At 42.9% G+C, this 24718-nt stretch overlaps 1 protein-coding gene and 1 long non-coding RNA gene across 9 annotated transcripts in view; one reads left to right on the forward strand and one right to left on the reverse strand.

The window, feature by feature from the left end:
- The window catches only part of KCNQ1 (potassium voltage-gated channel subfamily Q member 1), a 322417-nt gene that overhangs the window by 278775 nt on the left and 18924 nt on the right, over positions 1-24718 (reverse strand). For 5 of the 8 annotated variants that reach the window (XM_083462722.1, XM_083462720.1, XM_083462719.1 and 2 more), the window contains one exon: positions 20607-23838. In XM_083462722.1, coding sequence (XP_083318848.1) covers positions 20607-21007 — 401 coding nt within the window. In that variant the 5' untranslated portion in view covers positions 21008-23838. The remainder of the gene's footprint in view (positions 1-20606; positions 23839-24718) is intronic. The other 3 variants (XM_083462723.1, XM_083462721.1, XM_083462724.1) reach the window with 3 other exon arrangements.
- Positions 17966-24330, forward strand: LOC310704236. The gene is made up of 2 exons (XR_014524665.1): positions 17966-19663; positions 19697-24330. It is a non-coding gene; the product is annotated as an uncharacterized lncRNA (long non-coding RNA).

The raw sequence follows: 24718 nt of genomic DNA on the forward strand, positions 1-24718 counted from the left end.
ACGGGAACAAGACCCACTGAAATCAACAGGACTTTTAGCACAATCTTATGCGTATCTGCTGAAAAGTAACCGTTCATTCCTATACATGACTTTTAAGATGTAAGAACCATTGAGTTCAACTGAACTTGCTCTAAAGAACTGCAGCAGAAAAATGTCCATATCACTTTTCGATCTTTTTCAATGGATGAATAATAAAAACAGTTTGTTTCTAATAAACTAAAATTTTATGCTTTCTGCAACAGCAAGCCCTATGCAAGATCTCCCCAAACTTCTGAATTATGTTGAGACAATTTCATAGTTATCATGATGCTTCATTAAGTAAAATTAAACCAAGGAAAATTTCAAATACTGTATACATGGGTATCAAGTTGCACTGAAACATTTGAGAAATTTGAAATGTTGTGATACCTTCATAATTATTTTCATTGTTGTATATAACTCTAACCACAACAGTAGAGAGAAATAATATACAGCATTGTTTTCCTATTTAATATTGACAGCCTCCTTCTGAGGTGCAAATGACTGCTAACTTCCAAGTATTACCAAATAAGGAAGGAAACAAAACACAATGGGTTCAGGTCACTGCATACAAACAACAGCTGAACTTCACGGCAGTTTTTCATATTGGGTGGGGGCATCTTCCTAACAGCATCGTTGTAAACGGACTAGCTGGGGGTGAAACCCCAATGTTTAGAAACAATTCATTAGGGCAAATACTTCGTATGACACAATCCGACTGAGGGATGTTAGCATAGTTAACACAGCATTTTCCACCGACATTCAGACATTAAGCATGCCTTTTAAAAAAATAAATAAAATAAAAAGTCTGTAAAAGCAGCAAGACATGACTCCATGTGTGAGAGAGGGGTGGGGAGGAAGATTTTACCCTGGCTAATGAGGTTGGGCTTTAAATTTATTCTATAGATAGAATATACATAATACCCCCCCCCAAAAAAAAACCCCATAGAATCATAGAGTTGGAATAGACCACAAGGGCCATTGAGTCCAACCCCCTGCCAAGCAGGAAACACCATCAGAGCACTCCTGACATATGGTTGTCAAGCCTCTGCTTAAAGACCTCCAAAGAAGGAGACTCCACCACACTCCTTGGCAGCAAATTCCACTGTCGAACAGCTCTTACTCAATGATGAGAACAGCTCACCCTCAATGCTGAGACAGTGCTAAGATGTCTGAACCACATAACAACAGAAAAGTGTTTGCAAAAACAAATGAAAACTCAGACAGCTCTGTCAACCAGTGCACTGTTGAGGATATTGAGCTTAATGGACCAAAGCTCTGGATCAGTACAGCCATACCTCGGGTTACAGACACTTCAGGTTGTGCGTTTTCAGGTTGCACACCGCACCGAACCCGGAAGTACGAGAATGGGTTACTTCCGGGTTTCGGCACTCGCACACGCGCAGAACCACTAAATCATGCTTTGCGCATGTGCCGAATCGCGACCTGCGCATGCGCAGACATGGCGCTGTGGGTTGTGAATGCTGCAGGTTGCGAATGTGCCTCCTGCACAGATCATGTTTGCAACCCAAGCATCCACTGTATAAGTGAACTTCATGCTCCTATCAGCTGCTCTTCCCTTCATAACCATGCAAGCTTCTCCCTGGAAATGTTTGGTGGTGGCAGCCAGACAAACAAATGCACAGTGGGGGGCTGACCTCAAGTGGCTCACTATGTAAATCAGCTATCATGCGGAGGCAGTTTCATGCAGCTTCCAAATGATTATATTGTGCTTTAAAAAACCTGAGTGATATAGAGTCAAAACCCTTTTGAAGACTCAAATCAGGCCTGCTCACTATCCTGGAAGGCTTACGGAACACTCTCTTCGGGAAGCTAGAAGAGAACTTTATTGACTCGCTCCAACACGAACAGTACAAACAGGGTGCTCCTTACTCATCCCAGATGCCACTAACCTCAGCACCACCTAGTGACTAAATCATAAAATGACACTATCCACACAGTCACTATTAGTCATACAGTCTAAAGCAGTGGTTCCTGAGTGGTGGTCTGCAGACACCAGAGGACCCGCGTAAATCACCCAGGGGTTCTGTGGCACCATTCACTTAACAAAGGCTAACATAGAGATATCAAAAAATGTCAAAAGTACGTCTGTAGCTTGGCTTTGAAAAGCAGGGGGTCTGCAGTACTTCACTAATTGGGAACCACTGGTCCAGAGAACTGAATCTCTGTGCTTTAGAAATAATGCCCTATCAGTCTAAACGCGGCAAAAAACTACTTGTCTACTATCCTTGTCTACTACTTGTCTACTATCCTACACAATTAATTGCTTCAAGTAATTAAAGTTAATGGGGGTTAAGCAGTACAACTGTGTGATGATTGCAGTCAAAGGAAACAAACACAGACAGCAAGAGGAAAAACAAGGCCTACTTAGAAATCTTATATGCAGGGACTGCAAATTTGCCAGAACATTTAACATCATTAAACTACCCATCCCAAACATGTCAACGTAATTTTATGAAAGAAAGAATCTTGCAGTTATTTTTTAAAGTTAATTTTTCTTTCACAAAGCTAATTCTCAGGCTAAGAAGTCATATTCTTGGGAATAGTTCAAACTATCAGACCACATTAAAGCATTCTTAAATTAAATTTTCAATCAATATCCTGGGATAAAGAGGGTTTGGACATATTAGCATGTTTAGACATTCAGTTCACCCATGTCAACATTTTCCCATTTGCTTCTTATCTCTGAGATTATGAGAGACCAATGCACAAATCGGGATGGGCAAATCTGGCAATTTCAATCTCTCTCCATTTGCCATGTTCTCATCTTAATTTGAAATCAAAAGAAAACTACTCCTAAAGAGCCATCAGCGTTTTAGGGCAAATTTCTCATAAACATACATTTTTCTGGGCAGTCTTGCCAAATATACACATTGTTGCGAACCAATTTCCCCTAATATAATGTGTTTGTGTATAATATCTTCACTAACACATGCATTTTTTAACAGAGCTGGCTAGAGAACTGCATTGCAAAATTCAGAAAAGTGTAAATTCTGAAGATGGGCTGTGCTTTGGTTCTCATATTCTTTCAGAAAGTGAATTAGGGAATTCCATCTTAAAATGCAATCCAAAACAATTTTCACTCCCATCCCTATCACAAATGATTTGGTTGTTAGCAATTTTTTTCAGCACAGCACTGTTGTATTTGTTATCTAATTGGCATGACCTGTAGTTTATACAACTGTGCTGCTTGTAGATCTTAAATCTACATAGCTCGTTCCCTCAGCAAAGCAGACTACTTTTTTTTCTCTTGACCAACACAAGCTGGGCTTTCAGTTATGAAAATCAGCTTTTGATTTATTTATTTTTGAACTGGCAAAGGTTGGGTTGACTTAAAGCAGAGCTCACCATAACTTATCCTAGGACTTAGTTCAGTGCCAGGCTCTGCCCTTGCCATGGAATGCAGTGCCTCTGAAAGTGCGCACTTTGCTTTTCTCTCAATGCTCAGTCATGGCCATAAGCCCACACAATTTGGGATATGTAGTATGGGCTTACAAATCGCAAGCTCTGGCACCCCTCAGTTTAGAAATTCAATTTCTATGGCATAAAGCAATGCTCCAAGTTAAAAACAAAGCAATAAAAGACCTACAACTTGCCATTAGACAAAGTTAATCACCTTTATCTATAACTCTAACTATAGAATAACGATTTTTAAATTCAACATAATCTTGGTGGATTTAAAGTGTGTGTGTAGTGTGTAAAGCATTTGGTGCACAACAAAAAAAAACCCCAATCTGCTAAAAGACACAGAGAACCAAAAAGGAAAAAAGGAAACACGAAAAACCAGTGACAGAGAGCGTTTGGGTAAAGGTAAGAAACAGTGTTCAGCAATTAAGAGAGAGAAATGGATTATGAAGAAGAAAATAAGACTTCTCTAGTATCTTTTAATAGGCTCACTGGACACTTGATAGATAGCATGCACCACTGACAAATACTAAACTGTTGCCCTCTATGGATATTTCCCCTTTTTAGAATTCTGTAAAGAACGCCAAAGTTAGATGGAGCTAGACAAAACATGACATTTAGCTAGCAAGCAAACTATCACACATTGAATAACAGGTTTATCTTTGTACTATGAAAGTTTTAAGAGAGAACATTTAGCAAACAGAACAGAAGTTACAAGTCACAACAAAAGGTAGCATTCCATATGACTTAACTACTCTCCTTTCTTTCCCTTTTGAACAGTCATGGATATGTACCTAGCCTGAGATCCATGCTAAAAGTATCTGATACTCCCACCAAAATTCTATGGAGAGCCATTCACTCACAATACCTGTATTTTATGTAAAGTTCACAATTGTATTAAAGAAGCTTAGTCTGCATAGCTCAGTCAGTACAGCATGGGACTCTTAATCCCAGGGTTGGAGGCTTGAGTCCTGTGTTGGGTGAAAGATTCTTGCACTGCAAGGGTTTGGACTAGATGACCTGCATGGCCCTTTCCAACTCTACAATTCTAAAATTTGCAGCAGGGCAAAAAACAGCAGTAGGCTTGAAATCTGCATAGAGAATGGAGGGCATGCAAATATCCTTATCTCTGGTATTGGTCAACACCATCTAGCTCAGACCTTATCACCTGCTTTAAATTTAAGTGAGGTTCTTCTGATTGCAGGATCACCATAAAGATGAGTTGAGAGCCCCCCCTTCCCTGCCTCCTCCACCCACCCACCCCTCTATCCAGCATTCACCAGCAGGGTAGTTCATGCATGCTATTTCGCTATTTGAACTTCTTGCACCTGAAATGAGCTCTCCTCTAGTGACAGGGTCAGTAAAATGAGCACCTGTAAACAATACTGAAACTAAGCAAGTGAGGACCTGATCAGTCCTGGATGTAAGATCACTCTAGACCTATATGCATGATGCTCTGAGCTTTCCAAGGAAATACAAATAGGAAGCAATAACAATAAAAAGAATCAAATACAGTTTGAGGCTAAAAAGACCTAGAAATATTAGCAGCCATTGTGGCATAAATTTGATCCAGTGAATTATAACTGAAACCTTTTATCAATCACCATGGATGGAAAAGCAACAGGGAATGGTATTTTCTTGGCAAGGGCAGTTTCTAGTGTCTGTGCTTAAGGCTGCACTATTATATACTGTTTTCTAAGGAATCCTCGATGCTGTGAAACACAAATACCCTGGAAAAAAGCAATTTCTATGTAAATTGTTGAACAAATACCCAGGCTATTCAGTAAATGTCCTTAAATGGCATCTCATCCCCTGTCTTATGAGAGAAGGAATCACTCTCATCTTCTGAACACTCAGGAATTTGGAAGGGACACAAAGCATATGGAACAAGGCAGACCCAGCACATTCTTTATACCAGGAAACTACCAGATAATTATATCTCAGTAGGGGCCCCAGTTCAAGCCCGGCACAATTTGTGCAGTAATTAATTCATCTGAAGCAGGGGGTGGGGCAGCTTTCAAACAAAACTAGCCCAATTCAGGGTAATGGTATATTTTCTTTTAGTATTAAAATATTCCAAAAATAAAGGGTTAGTTTAGGCAGATCATTTGCTATTAATGCAGGTAGCTTTGACCTTTCTCAGGCACACACTCGTATGGATAAATGTAATTAGCAATGGGTGGAACCGTCCCTTTTATTTTGGTGTTGGATATCCATGGAAATACTGCAGTATGTCTCTGGTACCTGCAGGGAAAAGGAGGAAGAAGAGGAAAGATTCCTTCTGGATCAGACCGGAAGGTTCAGTACCTTCCTTCAGCCTGTGGCCAATCACATGCCTTTGGGAATCAACAAGCTGCGTGTAAAGGCAAAGGCCTTCTTTTGCTGTTGTTCCCCATCAACTGCTAACTCAGTTGTAAATCATGGGCAAATTTGTTTAATATTATCAGTGTCAATCAGGGATAGCCAATGCGATGCCCTTCTCCAGATGTTGCTGGACTGCAACTCCCATGATCCATGGCCATTTTCCACAACTGGAGGACAAACACTGGCTATCTCTCATGTAGATTATGATAGTTCATAGACAAGCACCATTATTTAATGTTATCCCTGTGATTAGGTAAAATACAAGATGTACTATGAAAACAAAACTTGCAATTCACATGTTGTGGGGATGTAGCCAATTGAATCCAAAACTTAGGTGTGAATGGTATCTCTGCTGGCCTAGTTTTCAAACCTGGATGCTCCCTGAAGCTCTCAACATAGAAGCTTCGAGCATTTTGACCACATGAGAGTTATTTATAGAAAATTACAGAAGCTTCCTTCCTATATGCTACACATCTGTAAAAGTTTTATAGTTTCCTGTTGTGGTAAGTGAAATGTTTATGCTACAGGGATTGTTATATCACACATTTAGGTAAACCTTAATCAAAACCTTAATCAGTGGGGGTGGGACCACTGACTCACAATCTCCCCCAAAAAATGTACAGCAAGATTACAATTGGTTACAATTGTGAAACGTTTCTCATTGGCCCATATAATTCAATGTATATGTTCTCAATTGTTTCCCTTTTAAAAATGAACCCAGCCCGGAGGACTTTACAGTTTGCGTTTCTTTTATACTTCTGCGCTTACAGCTTAAATTACCATTGACATGGTGTTTTTCTCATTTCCACTGGAAATGCCAGTGGCCAAGCATTTCAGCATCTCCATAGCACAACCCACAACAGAGCTACTAATACTGGATGACGTTGAACAAACAGCAATTCTCCACTGCCTAGCAATTAAAGCTGATAAGAGGCCTGTGTTGTTTGGGAATTCTTTTCAGCTCTAGCAGTGAGCTCTGGAATCGCCAGCCACTGAAGGTTTTTATGACATTGCTTTTTTTGAACGCAAGCAGTCTAGCTAGAGCTGATAAGAGCTTATGTATGCTTGGCTGGTGTTTGCCCATGACCAAGACTGTTGACAGGGGGTTCATTGTTGTGAAAGACAGCAACTAATCCCCAAGGACACCCTGGAACATTCCAACACTTTTCACAGAGGTGCTACTTTCTCACTGAATCTGGCATTGCTGTCATTCCACAAGTCTCTTTTCTTTGATGGCCGTGTATGTAGTGGGTTAGAGAACAAACAGAAATCATAATAGAACTTGCAGCAAGGTATGTTTTAGATAAATCACACCTAGCTATGAGTTCTATTGCTATGGATGTTTGTTCACGAAGAGTCGGACACAACTAAACAACAACAAAAAGCCCCACTGAGCTAACTTTGTTGTTGTTCTTTAGTCGTTTAGTCATGTCCGACTCTTCGTGACCCCATGGACCAGAGCACGCCAGGCACTCCTGTCTTCCACTGCCTCCCGCAGTTTGGTCAAACTCATGCTGGTAGCTTCGAGAACACTATCCAACCATCTCGTCCTCTGTCGTCCCCTTCTCCTTGTGCCCTCCATCTTTCCCAACATCAGGGTCTTTTCCAGGGAGTCTTCTCTTCTCATGAGGTGACCAAATTATTGGAGCCTCAGCTTCAGGATCTGTCCTTCCAGTGAGCACTCAGGGCTGATTTCCTTCAGAATGGAGAGGTTTGATCTTCTTGCAGTCCATGGGACTCTCAAGAGTCTCCTCCAGCACCATAATTCAAAGGCATCAATTCTTCGGTGATCAGACTTCTTTATGGTCCAGCTCTCACTTCCATATATCACTAACTGAGCTAACTTACTCCCAGGTAAGTGCATATAGGATTGCAGCCAAAATCTTTCAGGTTTCAAGAGTTTTTATAAAAACCAAAAATTAGTATCTGCTACAGCTCTCAACCTTTTTTACACATTCATCCAACTGTTTGCTTTTAACTGATCAATTTATCTTAAACATGGTCACTGCAGAACTTTAATGAAGATACCATTCTAACAACTCTGAATCCAAACAGATATCTCCGGCATTTTGTCTTCACACCCAAAGGCTCACTTCTCCATTGTCCCCCAATGCAGAAGGTGCCAACCACAACAAAAATGAAATAACGTATACAGTAATGTAATGACAATATCACTTGTTAAAATGTAGTATCCTCATTTAAAAATAAAAAAATGAAAATAGTCTGTTGAAGCAAAAACAAGAGGGTTATATGCCATACACCTTATGAAGTGGTCTCTATGCCATAATCAGTTTGTGAATCTTAATAGCGCCACAAAGCTCTTTGTCAGCATACATACTATTGTCATGAATTATGGCTGAAACACAGCATTTTAAAACATGGGGCAGCCAATGCAAAAGAGGGCAGGACACCTGCATCCTTAACTGTTGTACATAAAAGGGAAATTCAGCAGGTGTGTCCCTTGCTGCCCTACCAAAAAAGTGCTGTATAGTTCCCTAGAATTTCCCCTTACTTTTACTTTTAATTATGCATTCCTATGCATAATGACAGTGAAGCGCTTTTAGTTACATTTTGTTCTCTTGTCATCATCAAAGAGAAAATTCATGGGAAACTGTGTTTGATTTTTAAATATTGTTATTTATAAAGCAACTTTGTATCATATTCTGTGTTATGATGTGATAAATGTGACTGTAACCTATAAAGGAGCTCCTTCTTCAACAGTTCTAGCCAAATAGCAGGCTTCTGCCTGCTAAGTATCTGCTATTTTATGTAAAGGTTATGTTTTATCTATGGTCTTTGCTATGTTTTATGTATTTTAATATATTTTTATTATTGCATTTTTAATATTTTTATTACATAAAAATTTTATATCTCTTTATAAAAATAAATGAAATTAATCTTGTTGGTGTACAGGACGTTGTGCTGACCATTTACACATTTAGGTAAACTTGACTATGTTTTTAATAGATTATGACTACTCCTACATTTTAAGAGTTTGAGGGGTTTTTTTTGTAAAAATGATTGTCATTGCATTCTGGCTGAATGATAAACTAAGTTCTGGGCTAGATGATTGAGTGATCTGACCTGTTTAATATTCAAGTACAAATTCTGTTTTGTTTTTTAAAAATATACGAATGAGGTACATGATTATGGCAGATAAATTACGTAGCCTGAGGCAACATTTGAGATGAAGGGTGTTCTAGATATTCTGCAAATAAATAAGCACACCACCATTATGACAATATTAGTTTCATTTATCATGTCTTCACTGGAACTTCATAGTATTCCTCCACACACACCTTTCAGTGACTTATTTCAAATGATGCTTTTTGCTCTTCCTTAAGTTTTGATTTGTAGTTGTAAAAAGCAGAGAAGGGCAAAGGTTTATGTTTGTTTGTGGAGGTTTCGCAATCTGCCAACGCTTTAAACATTCTCTTTTTTTCCATTACAGCTGTTCATGCTTCCTTTTGTGTTAACATAATAAACTGGGCACTGGGCAATTCATACCTCAATTCAACCAGAGAGAAAACAGAGTGAACTGAAAGCTGTAGCCAATATGGAGAGAGCCAAGTGAACTTTTATCGACACAATCTAGCTAGCAATGGAGGAGCAGATGTGGCAGAAAAGTATGATACCACCAAAGACAGAAACTGAAAACAAGGGGACATGAGGAAGACACATCTGCTCATTCAAAGTTTTCCATACCATCCCAGGTAAACCTTTCCTGCTCTTAAAAATTGTATCCATAGACTTAGAGATGCTCCATAGTTACATTATACTGTGATGTTCCTGTAATAGAGGAACTGATTGTTAGAGCCACAAAAGTGCTACCACCAATCTAGCCTCTGCTCTGATCTTGTCATCCTGGCAAGACTACTGCCAGAGTGATCCCACTGTCATCATTATGGATTTGCATGCTGGGAAGCTATACCTTAACTAAGAATGAGTCAGCATAATGAATCAGAAGAGCAGGAGGAGGAAGAGTCCTGAACTTTCAGCAGCCACTGTCAGTACAGGCAACTATAGCATAGTTATCATGAACACGACCCTAAATCAGGCATAGGCAAACTCTGACCCTCCAGATGTTTGGGACTGCAATTCCCATCATCCCTAGCTAACAGGACCAGTGGTCAGGGATGATGGGAATTGTAGTCCCAAACATCTGGAGGGTTGGAGTTTGCCTATGCCTGCCCTATATGATCCATATGTCCCAGTCAGTTTTCAGACTCAGATATGCAATATAGGGGCAAGAAGCACTAGTCCACATTTGTTGTTGGCATCCATCTGACTCAGGAGACAATGACGGAGTGCGCCTTCAGGGATGAAGCCAAACCATTGGAGAATTACAATGCCTGCTGTGACTATAGAGACAAATATGGCTGAGACATGTTTTGTTACAGCTGGGGCAGATGAAGACGTCTGATTGTGCTGATGCAGTATGGCATTTCTTTTCTTTCTGTGCTCCTCTCAGCTGTCATTCTTCCTCTGGTCCCTGCTGGGGTACACATTATGAAATTGCTATAAGGGTATTTAACATACTGTATTAAAAGTGGGGTTTGGGGGGGCAAGAAACATCACAAGTCCACTTAGGTCCACAGCAAACCTTTTCTGTATGTCCCATGTGCATGCCACAGGGGATGGTTATAGGTGTTTGTTAGCATAGTTATTCATTATGCATGGGTTATGAAACTGTAGTAATTAGCTTTTTAAAAAAAACTTCAGAAAACATCTTTATCATACTAAATATCAGTAATAGAAACTGACCTGTTGTTCAGCAGCAACAGTCTTCAAGCAAAAAAGAAAATCTGGAAGCTCTTTCCCACCTTCCTTTTGTCCTTTTTTTTTTTTAATGATCTGTACTGCCATCCAGCACAGCTCTCCTACTAACCACATTCACCAAAAGTATAACCCCCACTCCTATTAGCAATACCTTTGATCTTCCTCACTGAAGGTGATTGGTGTTCCTTCCAGTTATAAAATTCTATGATTCTCAGCTCATTAACATTATGATATTGCCTATCTATGAAGCAGGAGAGCCACAATGCAATCTATCAATTTTAAAAGTGTTAAGTAAATAACTTAACACTTTTAAAATTGATAGATTGCATTGTGGCTCTCCTGCTTTGATATGTCTTGCTAAAGCATGAGAATTGTGCACATTGCTATTTGTACAGGGTGAGTCCTTTAAAAGAGGCCCCATGGATACAGAGTACACATGTTCCATGGGGCCTCTTTTAAAAGACTCACCCTGTAGTATTAAGCATGTTCTACCCAGTGGGACACTGGTGGTGCTGTGGTCTAAACCACTGAGCCTCTTGGGCTTGCTGATCAGGTCAGAGGTTCGAATCCCTGCAATGGGGTGAGCTCCTGTTGCTTAGTCCCAGCTCCTGCCAACCGGTAAATGGCGTTTCTGTGTTCTGTTCTGGTTTCAGTGCTCCATTGCGCCAGAAGCGGCTTAGTCATGCTGGCCACATGACCTGGAAAAACTGTCTGCGGAGCGGACAAACGCCAGCTCCCTCGGCCTGTAAAGCAAGATGAGTGCCGCAACCCCAGAGTCGTCTGCGACTGGACTTAACTGTCAGGGGTCCTTTTTTTATCCATTAAAAGTTTGTATTTTTCCTACCCAGTTTAGTGAGAGAGTGCTGTTTTTCTAGCTAATACAAAAGTCATTCAGCAGGGGTGTCACACAAAAATCTCATTACAAACACACAAAGATCTAGCTTCTGGATTGTAGGAGCCACAACAAAATATAGTTCCTCGTATTAGCAGTAGGCTAAAGATTGAGAAAATGCTTAACTGTTTCCCATTTCAGAGAGGAAATGACTACAGTCATATAGAATCTAGAAGATACGGCTAAAGAGAACAACACAACACATCAAAACAGGTAAGATTTATTGTGAGGATATTACTATAAAGCATCCATATCTAAGTCGATCCTGGTTACAATGAACCAAGAACACAAGACTGTTCCCCTTAAAATTCTAAATAACCTGTTTGGAATTAAACCAAACCAGGCAAATAATTCTCTATTATGCGATAGAATGATTTAATGACATGTTGGCATCAACCTTGTAATCAGCCACTGAATTATTTTTGACCCAATTAGACAAGACATACTCAGTGCACTCTTGCATGATCTTATTTCCTGAATGGAACATATAAAAATAGGTCAAGGGTTATTGCAAGCCTTCTGGGGTTTTTTTTAGTATCACCATTACAACACACTCATTTTACGTGCATACATTTGTAAGCTGTTACTTTACAACAGAATCTTTCCACCGTTGTATTTGTGCAGATGTTTGTCCTGGTTAAATAAGATTATATGAACACTGTATTCAGTTCAGCATCCAACATAACCAGAGCTGAACAGGACTAGCAGCCTCTGAAATGTCCTTAATAGAAGGAATATAAGGCCCCATGGATATAATTTTAGAGATCTAGTTCTAAAGCCCACAACTCATTGGGATGCCTGGAAGAAAGCCCCATATCACAGCCTCGGTTCTCCATCAGTGACTTACCTCACAGGGTTGTTATGAGCAGTGCTTTTTTCCTTAAAAAAAACATTTAGGGGTACTCTCATTTTGACTCAAGAAAATCACCATTTTATAGTTCAAATCAGGAAAAATAAATACAGTAAATGGACAAAAGTACAAAGATTCACAAAATGTTTAGGGGTATGCATACCCCTGCATCCTCCCTGAAAAAAAGCACTGGTTATGAGGATAAATGAGATTTACTCAGATTTACACCAGGCTATGAATCTAAGGGACACAGGCGGCGCTGTGGTCTAAACCACTGAGCCCTGGGCATGCTGATCAAAAGGTCAGTGATTCGAATTCCTGCAATGGGGTGAGCTCCCGTTGCTCAGTCCCAGCTCCTGCCAACCTAGCAGTTCGAAAGCACACCCAAAAGTGCAAGTAGATTAATAGGTACAGCTCCGGCAGGAAGGTAAGCGGTGTTTCCATGTGTTGCTCTGGTGTCAGTGTTCCGTTGCGCCAGAAGCGGCTTAGTCATGCTGGCCACATGACCTGGAAAAACTGCGGAGCGGACAAACGCCGGCTCTCTGGGCCTGTAAAGCGAGATGAGCACCACAACCTCAGAGTCGTTCGCGACTGGACTTAACTGTCAGGGGTCCCTTTACCTTTACGAATCTAAACAAACAAGTGGAGTAAACAGCATAAGGCATAGATAAACTAGAACTAGCATTATGCTGATAAATTAAGCCTATTTTTCCCCCAACAATTTTCCAGCAATACTTAAGAGGAGAGAGAGACATTTGGTGAAATTTTCATGTTTGGGAGCAGGGTGACTGAGGGGTGCTTGCAAGTGTATAACTTCTCCATTGGTCTGCACTCTGAAAATCCCATAATGTCCCCATTGGGGCTTTCTTGTAAGCACAGGGAAGTTGAGAGGCTGCCGATTGTGTGCTTGGCAACTGTTCATCTTTTTTTAAAGTGTTTTTTCCTTTTAAAGAAATCAGCGCAGAAAGATTTCTTTTTAAGCTAAAAAGGAGGACTTCCCTTAAGCAGAAGCAAATGTGCCAGTCTCAGGGGCTCAAAAGCCAGACTGCCAGACTTCCTGTGATTCAAAGCTCAGGTAAACACATTGTCATGTATCTCATGGAAATGTCATGGAGAGGATAGCTGGACCTTGAGGAGGAATGAGAGGAGCTCAGGGAGCTGCCTTTGGACAACCTTTTTGCTTGCCCAGTCCCAGGACTCTGACTGTGCCCTCCTCACTCTTCGAAAGGAAGAGGCTGGGTAGAATGCTGATTGTTGGATCAACACATTAGCTTGCATTTAGCCAAGCATCTATACCTCTTCTGCACCTGCTGCACCTGTGCATTACCTATGTACCAATATCATCCACACATTAAAGCACTGGGCAGAAACCATGCTGGGAGTCTGAGTACTTTAGTCCAGCAGTGAGGGCCAGGATAGACATCATAAAAGATTTCCCCATTGGGTTCCGTCAGATCAGGGAGCTGGCAGCACTGGAGAAATGCTTAATGCACATCACCAGCATCGCCCTTGCAACAGTTAGGTAAGCTTGACCCCACACTCAACAACATTCTAAAGAAATTCTAAAACACACTGCAAATGAGGCAAACAAACAAACAAACCAAAACCCAACCCACGAAAACTACTTTTACAGGGGAACAATCTCAAGAAACTGGAAGACAGGTTTCAGCACAACACTAGCTAGGATTGTTGCATTGCTTATTGTTTTGAGCTACTCGCTCATATGGCTGCTCATGCAGCATATGAAGGGCGATTAAACAGCTGGTGCCTTTAAAGCCAGGCTTATATGCAACAACGTTTTTATGTGGGACTATGTCCCCTCTCTGCTATACAATGAACATACCACAGCTCCATTAAAATAAATTGGGGCGGGGATGTTGTTTCCAGGAAGTAGATGGTAACTTGGACATAGGTCCCAATTATTTCAACATAACTTGTTTCTACATAATAGGTACAACCCAAAGAAATGCAAGAGTACATAAGTTGTACTGAAACCAGTGGAGCTAAATTACAGTTAAGTTTCCTTCAATAATTAGTACTGGATAGTGAACCATAAGAATGATAAGGAATGTAAGCTATGCACACTTCATGGGTCTCAGAATTCTTTTATCTATGTCCCTTTATTAGTGTTTCTTAACAAATATTTTTGATGCAGTTTTAGCAAGCTTGACAAAAATAAATAAACAAAGCTTTGTTGAGCTGAAATGTTTCACATGCATTATCTCAAGAATCCTTAAAACTGCCATGTGAGGTAGGCCAATAATATTGTTACCATGCAGATGGGGATGTGGTGACTGAGGCTGAGAGAACAGTGGCTTTCCTAAGGCCACCTAATGAGTCCATAGCTGAGGCAATATTTGAACCAGGGCTTCACAGCTCCCATTTGATTTATTTATTTATTTTATGAATCACAAATGGCACTGAGGAAGGGATCTTTATATCTCACACACATGCCGGGCTGCTTCTCTTGCCTAAATCAACCCTCCCCCAAAAGCTAAAGTGTTGTAACCAATGTTTCACCAGCAGGGTTTAACCAGTGCAACAGGACTTCCATTTCCTCTCTCCCCCTGCAGGCCTCCTGTTCTGTTCCACCTTGCAGAGCTGATTTTTGGGTGTGGAGGGGACTGGATGGGACAGTAAAGGAAGAGGAAGACCTAAGACTCACATGAACTGGCTATAGCAGAATGGGGAACTAATAGCCGCAGAGAGGATGGGCTAGATGAAGGAAACCCAGTGCCACTGTTCAAATAATATTTAAAGCGCCCTACATTGATTTCGTGTGTGTGTGTGTGTGTGTGTGTGTGTGTGAGAGAGAGAGAGAGAGAGAGAGAGAGAGAGAGGAAGATCTGATTACTAATCTGATGTGTAACATGTGGTTTGGTCCTTAAATTACAATGTCACACCTAACTTTCATAAATGAAACAACTCTTTAGGTCTGTAGATGTAACAAAAGGTTAAAGCCATCTGTCACATTTATTGGGAAACAGATTTCATTTAATAATATGAGACATGTTTGTAAACAATGCTTAAAGCGGCACAAATAAGCAAACCTATAAGACTTCTGCTTAGCCTGCTACTGATTTTAAATTTACTTTAGCTGGTCATTCACAAAGCTATGAACTCAAAAAAAGGTAAAATGGGGACGTGGGTGTCACTGTGGTCTAAACCACTGACCTCAAGCACAATCTCAACGGCATTTTCTTTTCATGTCCTACAGACCAGCCAAACTGCACTACTACAGATAAACAAAAGCCATATTGTTTATACACAGACACACAAAAAACAGAGAAAGAATAAATATACATTTCCCCGCACAACTTTACTTTATAATATTTATGTTCCCATTAGCAAAAATTTAATCAGACTCTTTAAACAGTTGAAGGAGGTTTTGTTCTTTAGCCAGGGAGGAACTTGCTCACAGTGAGGTTAGGTGTTTATCAAGAACACTTTTGGAGTTTCATGTGGGCTTCTGATGAGAGCTGTCTGCAGCCATGTGGGTCTTGCACTGATTCATCAAAAGCATGCAAGAGAGATGAGAGGAGTGGAGTCATAGCTCAGTAGTACAGCATATGCTTTGTAAGCAGAAGTGCCAAAGTCCAATGCCTAACATCCCTAGTTAAAGGGATTAGGTAGCAGGTGATATGAAAGACCCTGGATAGCCGCTACCAGCCAGTGTAGGCAATACTGGCATTGCAGGGCATTGGACTAGATGACCCTTGGGATACCTTCCAACTCTACAATTCTAAGATTCTGTGAAATAGTCTGACCTGGTATGCAGCTGCTTCCCATGTGCTCAGCATCAGTGATGGTGAAAATGGAGAACCTGATTTAACACATTACTTTTGGTCTTCCTGTTTTTGCTTCCAAAACATCCAGCTATGAACCTACAATGCAAGAAGCTCCAATTTGGACAATCCATCACTTGGAACATCCCAGTAAATGCATTTAAAACAAGTGGGACCTGAAACAAAATGTTGAAGCACTGAATACTCTTTGCACAAGTTGCCAAGCAGCCAGCCACACCGTCTGTTAAGATATGCCATTCCATTTCCACTCCCCTACCCAATCCCAGTTTCCCACATTTTGTGCACGCCGAGGAAACTCCAAGCTCATTTGGCTGTTTTGAAGTTTTCCCTGAGTTAACTTTCAGAATAAAGGTTAGTTGTACATTAGAGCCACTATCTGAAGATAAATTGCTCCTCCAAGCTTTTTGACTATGATATTGTAAGCCCTACATGGAAAGACAGCTGCAGCAGATTGAGCAGATGAGACCACTAGTGGGTCCAATGATCAAGAAGGCAGTTTCAGCATGTGCTGTAGAGGGAAATGAGGGGCAGGTGGCAGCGGTGGAGGAAGTCTCTCTGGCACCTGTGGCGAACCACCCATAGGGGCGGAGCGAACTTCCACATAGGGACAGGGGGGCGCAGCACCCCTAGGGACAGGGCGCACCATGCGGCCTCAGCTACCCTATAGCTGGGGGGGGGGAGGCAGCAGGCGGACAGAGTGGAACCTGCGGGTGCCCAAGATGTGTGGCTTGGGCCTGCTGCAGGCCCAGCAGTGAGTGCTGCCCACCATTTTGTCACCCACCTCTGTGGGGGCACCCGGGGTGGACCACACCTACCGCACCCCCCTTGCTATGCCCCTGGCAGGTGGGTCTCATCAACCTGGGAAGATAGCCCATCTAGGAGAAGAAAAACTGATCCTAAACCTCTGTTACCTTTCAGAATATCTTTGGCAGAAAAGGGGCTTAAGGAATAAACCCTACACAAATCCAGAGTGGAGTCCCTACGATGGTTGGATGGCACCTTGTAAGCCTCCTTCCAGAAACTCCTGCAGGCAAGCTGGTACCAAACATATTGTTCTGCTTTCCATTGGACCACATCAGTGAAGCCGGGGGGGGGGGCCTGTCTTGTCATCTGGGCAACCCAGGACCTTTGTACATACTGCTCAGGCTCCTACTCTGAGGAGGTCACTTTGGTGCTACTAACACAGCAGTTTGACTTCATCCCCAGCTTGGAGACACACTCCATTGTCTCTCGAGACAGACGGATGCCAACTAAAGTTCCCAATCTCCCCCCATCCTCATGACGAATTAAAAATTGCTGAAAGTCTTGATGAACCACTTAATTATTTTTCTGCCTGTTTTAGCAATCTCAATGCACCGTTTTAGATTCTGTATTGTTTTAACTGTATTTTTACAGACATGCCGATGACTACCTGAATGAAGCTTGTGGACCACTGGAGGTCTACGGACCATGGTTTAGGAACCTCTGTTGTAAATCTTTCTTATTTCCAGTCATTTGCAGTGGTATGGAGAGAAAAAAGCACCAGAGTCATATGGTGAGCCATTAGTAAAGTAACACAACTTTTAAGTGGCAGTTAGGATATTTGGATTCTACCCCCCCCCCAAAAAAAGCCCTAAGGTAAGAGTACCTTAGGTTAAGAAATTCCATTCACTACTTTCTTAAAAATACATTCTGTTCTTTTCTTCATTTCCAAGAATGCACCTTGAAAAGTAGCTCTGATTAGACAAGCACGACTAATCTACATTTTGAAGCTATTAAGTACAGTATATTGTATTGATTGGTATTTGGCTTTTTAATTTTGCAAGCCATAAAAAGCCATAATATTGGCTTTTTAATTTTGCAAGCCATGATTCAGAAAAGTGAGTGTTATTTTAAGCACACCAACATCAGGCAATAAGTCATTTGCATCAACTCCAAGAGGAATGTCAAAGGCAGCTAATGCCATGTTGTGTTACAGTATGCCTTCATATTTTTGGCTCAATTTGGCTATAATTTGTGTACAGTGGTACTTCGGGTTAAGTACTTAATTCGTTCCGGAGGTCCGTTCTGAACCTGAAACTGTTCTTAACCTGAAGCACCACTTTAGCCGGAGCACGATTCTTGTTCTTATCCTGAAGCAAAGTTCTTAACCTGAAGCACTATTTCTGGGTTAGCAGAGTCTGTAACCTGAAGCGTATGTAACCCGAGGTACCACTGTATCAAGAATAATGCCCTTTCACAGCATGCCTATGAAACTAAATGTGCTCAACACTTTCACTCCTAGCAAATCATAAGACAACCTGTAAGCAACAAAAATTTGGAAACCTGCAATGTAGGAGGAGGATTTGGAGTGGATAAATGGTGAGTAAGGAAAGTGTTAATCACTCCACTCCAAATCCCCCTCCTATTTTGCAGGTTTCCAAACTTATTTTTGCCTTTCCAAATGTGCATTTTGGAAGCTCAAGGGGAGATAAGTGATGGGGAGAGGTACAATCTAGAGTAGAAGAATGACCAGTGCAGAAAAGTTTCAACATAGCTCAATTGGCAGGGCAGGAGACTTAATCTCAGTCATGCTGGGCAAAAAGATTCCTGCACTGTGACAGCTTGGACTAGACAATCCTCGTGGTACCTTTCAACTCTACAACTCTGTGATGAGTCTAACAAACCTCCTTGGCTGCTTCTCCACCCTAAAAAGCTCCCTTCCCAAAGCTGCTTTTCCCTGGGCAGTAGCAAAGAGGGGGGTTCACACATTTGTCACTGTTTCATTTCACAAACGTCTGCATTTGTGTGCGTGCACACACACAATGTGTTGTCAGAGTTCTGAATAATGAATCGAATTATGCTGACAGATGGCTAGTTTAAATAATTATCTCATGAACAACACTTTATGACTTGTAACCAGCGTAAGAAGTTCTCAGCATACAATGCCTTGTTTTGCTCAGTGCATTAGGAATGAATGGAACACAGAGAGAGAAGTTAAAGCACAGCTCATCAAATAGAGAGTGTATCTGCATGGACCTTTAGCACAGAGAAGCCACAGTGGTGCACCCCACCATGCAGAACAGGTACCTAGCCAGAGTAAAGGATATCTACAATTGCCATCTTCTTGAGCTGTCTCTCTCCACCACCACCCGCCAACAACCTAGCATCTATTGACATTCATCCTTATCTGCACACGAACCTGTAAGGGAGTACCTTATGTGCTTAAAGGAAAGGATTTATCTGTAGCAAACGTTATGCATGAATCTAGGCAATTAAATGTTACAGGCAGACAGCGCCTGCAATTAGGCTGCAATGCTCGGAATACTTTCCTGGCAGCAAGCTTCATGGAACACAATGCAACTTACTTCCAATAAAGTATGCCAAGGCTTGGTCTGTTAAATATCTGATGAGACACTGTGAGAGTTTTCCTAAGAGCTGCTAAAGCGTAAGGTATATTGGACATAAAAACATGTGCTCTTGGATGGGGCCATATTGTGGAGGCTGGGTTATTGTTATGCATTTTTGTGTTTTTAGATAGTAAGTCGCCCTGCGATCATCAGGTGGAGGGTGGTATAGAAATCAATCAAATAAATAATCCAGCCCTGCATCCTGTTCTCACAGTGGCCAACTGGAGGCCTGTGGGAAACCTGAGCACAAGAGCACTCTTGCCCTCCTGTGGTGTCCAGCAAACGGTATTTAAAAGCATTACTGCCTCCAACTGTGAGGGCAGAGCATAGCCATCACAGCTAGTCACCATCGACAGCCCTCTCCTCCGTTGTCCGATGCTTTTTTAAAGCCATCCAAGTCTGTGGCGATCACTGTGTCCTGTGGGAGGGAGTTCCACAGTTTAACTAATGCACTGTGTGAAAAAGTTTCTTTTATCTGCCCTGGATCTCCCTACATTCGGCTTCATCAGATTGTCCGAGACCTCTGGTGTTAGAAAAGAGGGAGAAAAACCTTTCTCTACTCACTTTCTCCGCCAGGCATAATTTTAGAAACTTCTCTCAAGCCCCCTCTTATTCCCCTTTTCCTCTAAACTCCAAAGTCCCAAAAGCTGCAACCTTTTCCCCCTCTATGGCTCCAGGAGGAAGGCTGGTTGGGGGGCAAAGGAGGCGTGCGGCTTCAACAACAGCTGCCTCACTCCCGCAGGAGGATGCTGACCTAGTAGGTCGGGCTGCCACCCTCAGCATCCTTACTAGGTCAACTTCGGTCGGAAAAGTCCGCCGGGTAAACACGCGCCGCGCGAGGGCTGCCAATCTCCGGTGGGCGGGGCTCCGGCGGGTGCCGAGCGAGCCGCGCGCCCTTGGCGAGCGTGCGCCGGGCTCCCCGAGGCCCTTTTCCCGCCTTTTCTTGACAGAAAGCGACGAGAAGCCTGTCTGCCCACCCGCCCGCCCTCCCCGCTCCTTGACCCCGGGAGCCGCCGTCGGGCTCCTCGGGGAAGAAGGGGGATCCTTGTGAGGGGGGGGGGTCGCTTCTAACTGTAGCTCAGCAAAAAGCCGTTGGGACTCACACAGTGAAGTGATAGACGAAGCACTTCCAGCCGGTGGGTCTCTCCAGGAAGTTGTAGACCCTGCCTTGGATGTGGCTGCGGCTCAGCAGAGGTCTGCGGACGCTGTAGATGGAGACGCGCGGGTCGAAGCTGACCGGAGGGCGAGGGTAGTCGCCGCCTCCGCCGCTCACGGCCACGGTGGCTTCGGGCCCCTCGACGTACCGCGCGCGCTGCTGAGTCGCGCAGCCGGGCGCCGTCCCCCCCGCGGGCGCGGAGAGCGAGAAAGGCGCGTAGTGCGCGTTGGCGGCGTTCTCGGCCAGCTCCAGAGCCGAGGGTTTCATGCTGCCTTTCCTGGACGTGGCGGACAGGCGCCCCAAGCTCCACGGCTTCCTCTCCGCCTTGGGCGAGGAAGGAGAAGACATCGCAGAGGCGCGCGCGGAGGCGGAGGGGGCGGGCGGGATGCGGAGCCAGGCAGCGAGCGCGACGCGTCTCTCGCTCGCTCTCCTTCCCCCGCGGCCTCCGCTCAAGTCCCCGAGAGCTCGCCTTGGCCCCGCCCACTCCGGGGGAGGGCTCCTCGGGGAAGGCCCCTGCTCCCTCCGCCTCGCCGCTGCCAGCAGCCACCCAAGGAGCCCCGGGGGCAGCGGCGACGGCTCGTCCCTTACTCGCGCAAGACGGCCGAGACTTCCCGCAGCTGTGCAACAAGTAGATGTTCAGCAGGTGCAGAACTTCGGTGATTCATGATGAGTGGCATCTTCCTTGCCCTAAGCCTGGCAGGCGTTGTGCAATCAGCTGGAAGAAAATCCCTGCCATCCAGAGGAGCACGGGCGAAATCAAAGCAATGTGCTGTCTTGGTTCCATTTATCTCTTATATATACTATTTTCCTTTTTATCTTTTATATTCCTTTGAGGTAGGTTAGGCTAAGAGAGGGCCATGACGGGGAGGTGTTTGTTTTTGTGGTGTGTGTTTTTTGCAGATGCCGAGGGGGCGACGTAGCAAGGTGGGTGAGCAAATGATCTGCGAAACGGCCATTCCCTAGTTTGGCTATCATCCCTTGCCTCAAACTCATTAGGGCTGCAGTCATATACTCATTTATTTGCCTGGGAGTAAGTTTTATTGAATTCAGTGGGACTTATTTCTGAATAGACATGTATGGGGCATGGGTGTAGCCAAGGGGCGGTAGGGGGGCAGTTGCTCTCCCCCAAATCAATAAAAAGACATAGCTAAGTGTGGTTCTTCCCACCCCCAACAAGAGGCCTGCCCCCCTATGAAAAATCCTGGCTGCTCCCATGATATGGGGGCTGTGCCTTTGGTATATTCCTGTTTTTCAGCCTCAGTGTGTGCCATCTCTGTACTATTAAGACAACCAGTGACCACCACCACCCTTTTAACTTAAAAGGGAAAACCTGTGATCTCGGGGCTACATGTGATTCCACTCAACTTCATTTATGAGTCTTTTCCTGGCTTTTTAAAAGCCTCACTTTATTTTTATATAGTTTCAGAATGATTGGTCTTTTTTCCGGATTAGTTATCCAGAACATATTTGTCATCAGTTTCAGCTCCACCCACTGTCAGCATGTGGCCTCTGGCAGATTCCTCCCCCCCACACACACACAGGGGGGGGGGGACAGAGAATGTTCCTCAGCAGGAAAAAAAAGTTGTCCACACCTGCTTTACATGATTGTGGGAATTACTGAGATAATGTGTGTATAGATCCTTGAACATGCCAAAGAACAATTCAAAAAGAAATACAGTACATGGTAAACACCCTTGATGTACAGATATCCCAAGAAGCCCTGCCCTCTTGGAACCTTATAAATTGAAACTTGAGTGCTTACTCACACTTGCATCTCTTGGTAGGTTGGCAGCTGCCCATCAGCAGATCCTCTCGCAAGAAATAATGTAGTGATGGGCAGAGATGAAATACTGCCACTTATTTCACAACAGAGATTGTGATATCCTGTACTGTAGGAATCATAGAATCACTGGATCGCGGAATTGTAGAGTTGAAAGTGACCATAAGTGTCATCTAGTCCAATCCCCTGCATTGCAGTAATCTTTTGCCCAACTATGTGCTAGTATGTTGCATGCCAAATATATAAGCCTTTTTTCTTCCGCTTCTAGACATAAACCCACCAAATAACCAAAGAAGAGCTAGGTTACATTAGCATGCCACTTTTATTTTGGAAAAAAATCCAAATCTCTTAATTATGGCCAACCAAAATGTCACAAAATATTGAGCAAACTCTTGAGACTTGGGCTGGATGTTAGAGGGAAGAGAGAGAGAGAGTATGGGAGAAATGACTTGTTATTGCAGCCATAATGTTATATTCTATATGTTCATATTCTTAGCAGGGGCATAGCTCTGGGGATGTGACTGTGGAGGCTGCCATGAAGTCCCAAGCGCTTAGCAGTCCAAGTATGTGCCCAGCTTACTATGTCAAGCAGCAGCAGGATGGACCATTTGCACACCAGTGTCACTTGCAGGGTCACTTGGCATAGCAGGATGAGGCTCTTGCAGACAATTCCTGTCCTGCTATTTATAACACATCTACTACTTCTAAAAATAGCCTCAATGTGATTTACAATAAAAAAGTATGCAATGAAATAAACAGCATTAAGGAGGGGCAGACTAACAAAAAGGTAAAACAAAATGAAGTGCTGGTACAGCCACAGCCATAATCCTAACACACACACACACACCCATGATGCTAAGTGTAAGGGGTTAGGATGCAGAGGAGCAAAGCTGCTATGGAAGCTCCCTCGTGTGGCTGCCAGTCAGTGTAAGGGCTGTTGAAACAGCATCCACTGAAGTCAATGGTGGTCCATTTCCTGGTGAAGGGTCCAATGTGGGCCCTTCTGCTGCATCAGCCTGGAACAAAATAAAGGGGGGGGGGGTTATTGTCACTTCACCTTCTGCCCTAGCCAGCAGGAGCTGGTGGTGAATTCACTGCTCTACTGTACACCCAGACTCAGTTCAGTTTGCTCTACCTATTGCTAGAATCACTGCAGGGGTCCCACCACCATGTCTGAACGTAATAAGACAGGAAGTGGCTCACAGAAGTTGTTCCAATTTAGGCAATACTGAGCTCGAGATAGACAAATGTTCTGACAGTATACAGCGGCTTATACCAACATTCTTCTTAAGTCCTAATTCTACTGTTTGATTCATTCTCGGTGTAATTCCTCTGCAACATATCAAGGAAGAATTTGTAGCTTGCCTTTTTAAGGCAATGGATGCTCTCTTCTGAGAATCTGGAAAACAAAATAGGGGCACAGAGTTGCTTTAAAAAAAGAGGCAAGAATTGTGCTCTCATACCTAGGCTGAATTCTATAGTTGTTAACCCAGCCTACTGCTTACACATTGCACTGCAAAACAATCTGATGCCTAGTTAAGCCAAGGAGCATGGTTCGCAGCATTCAGACATTTACAACAAACCAATAAGAGTCTGCTTTGAGTGTAACTTAAGATGAAGTTGTCACAATTAAGTAGCCTAGCAAGCTTAGTGAGCCAAAATTATTACAATTTTCAATATAAACTTCAACTTGCATTATGCTGTTTCTCTACTATAGAGCTTTTCAGTCTTTGTTTTATTTCCTATGTAGATGTTTGAAGTTCATGTAGCTGCTACAAGTAAGAGAGTTGCCAAACGACATAAATCTTGCAACATACAGTTGCCTAAACAAATACCCCCAACACTGGCTGTATTGCTGGCTTGCCTGAAATGAAAGTTTGCTCTTCTGTTAGACTGGTTTATGATGACATGTTTTTCAAACATTATCACCCTAAATCTGGCTCCTTACCATCATGCACTTTTGTGGAACCCCTGATTAATTGGTTAAGCTGTCTTCTTGCCAGGCTATGTGAGGGTTTGGCACAGTAACGCATTTTAACACGTGAAGTAATAGCTGCTTCTAATAAGACAAATGATTTGCACCTTAGATACAAGAGCTCAAGCACTCCAGTGCAGAAGCAATTAGCTAACAAAGACAACTCCAAGAGCAGAAGGCGCAAATATCCTTTGATCAGAAAGTCTGCTTTCCTTTTGAGCTTGATAGAGAATAGAACTAGTTAACAAGCTCCTTTCCCAGAGCTGTGCTGAGTTCAAGGGTTATACTGGTGCTTAGACAAAAA

This window comes from Podarcis liolepis (genome assembly GCF_965112155.1).
Source record: "Podarcis liolepis genome assembly, chromosome: 1".
NCBI lineage: Eukaryota > Metazoa > Chordata > Lepidosauria > Squamata > Lacertidae > Podarcis > Podarcis liolepis.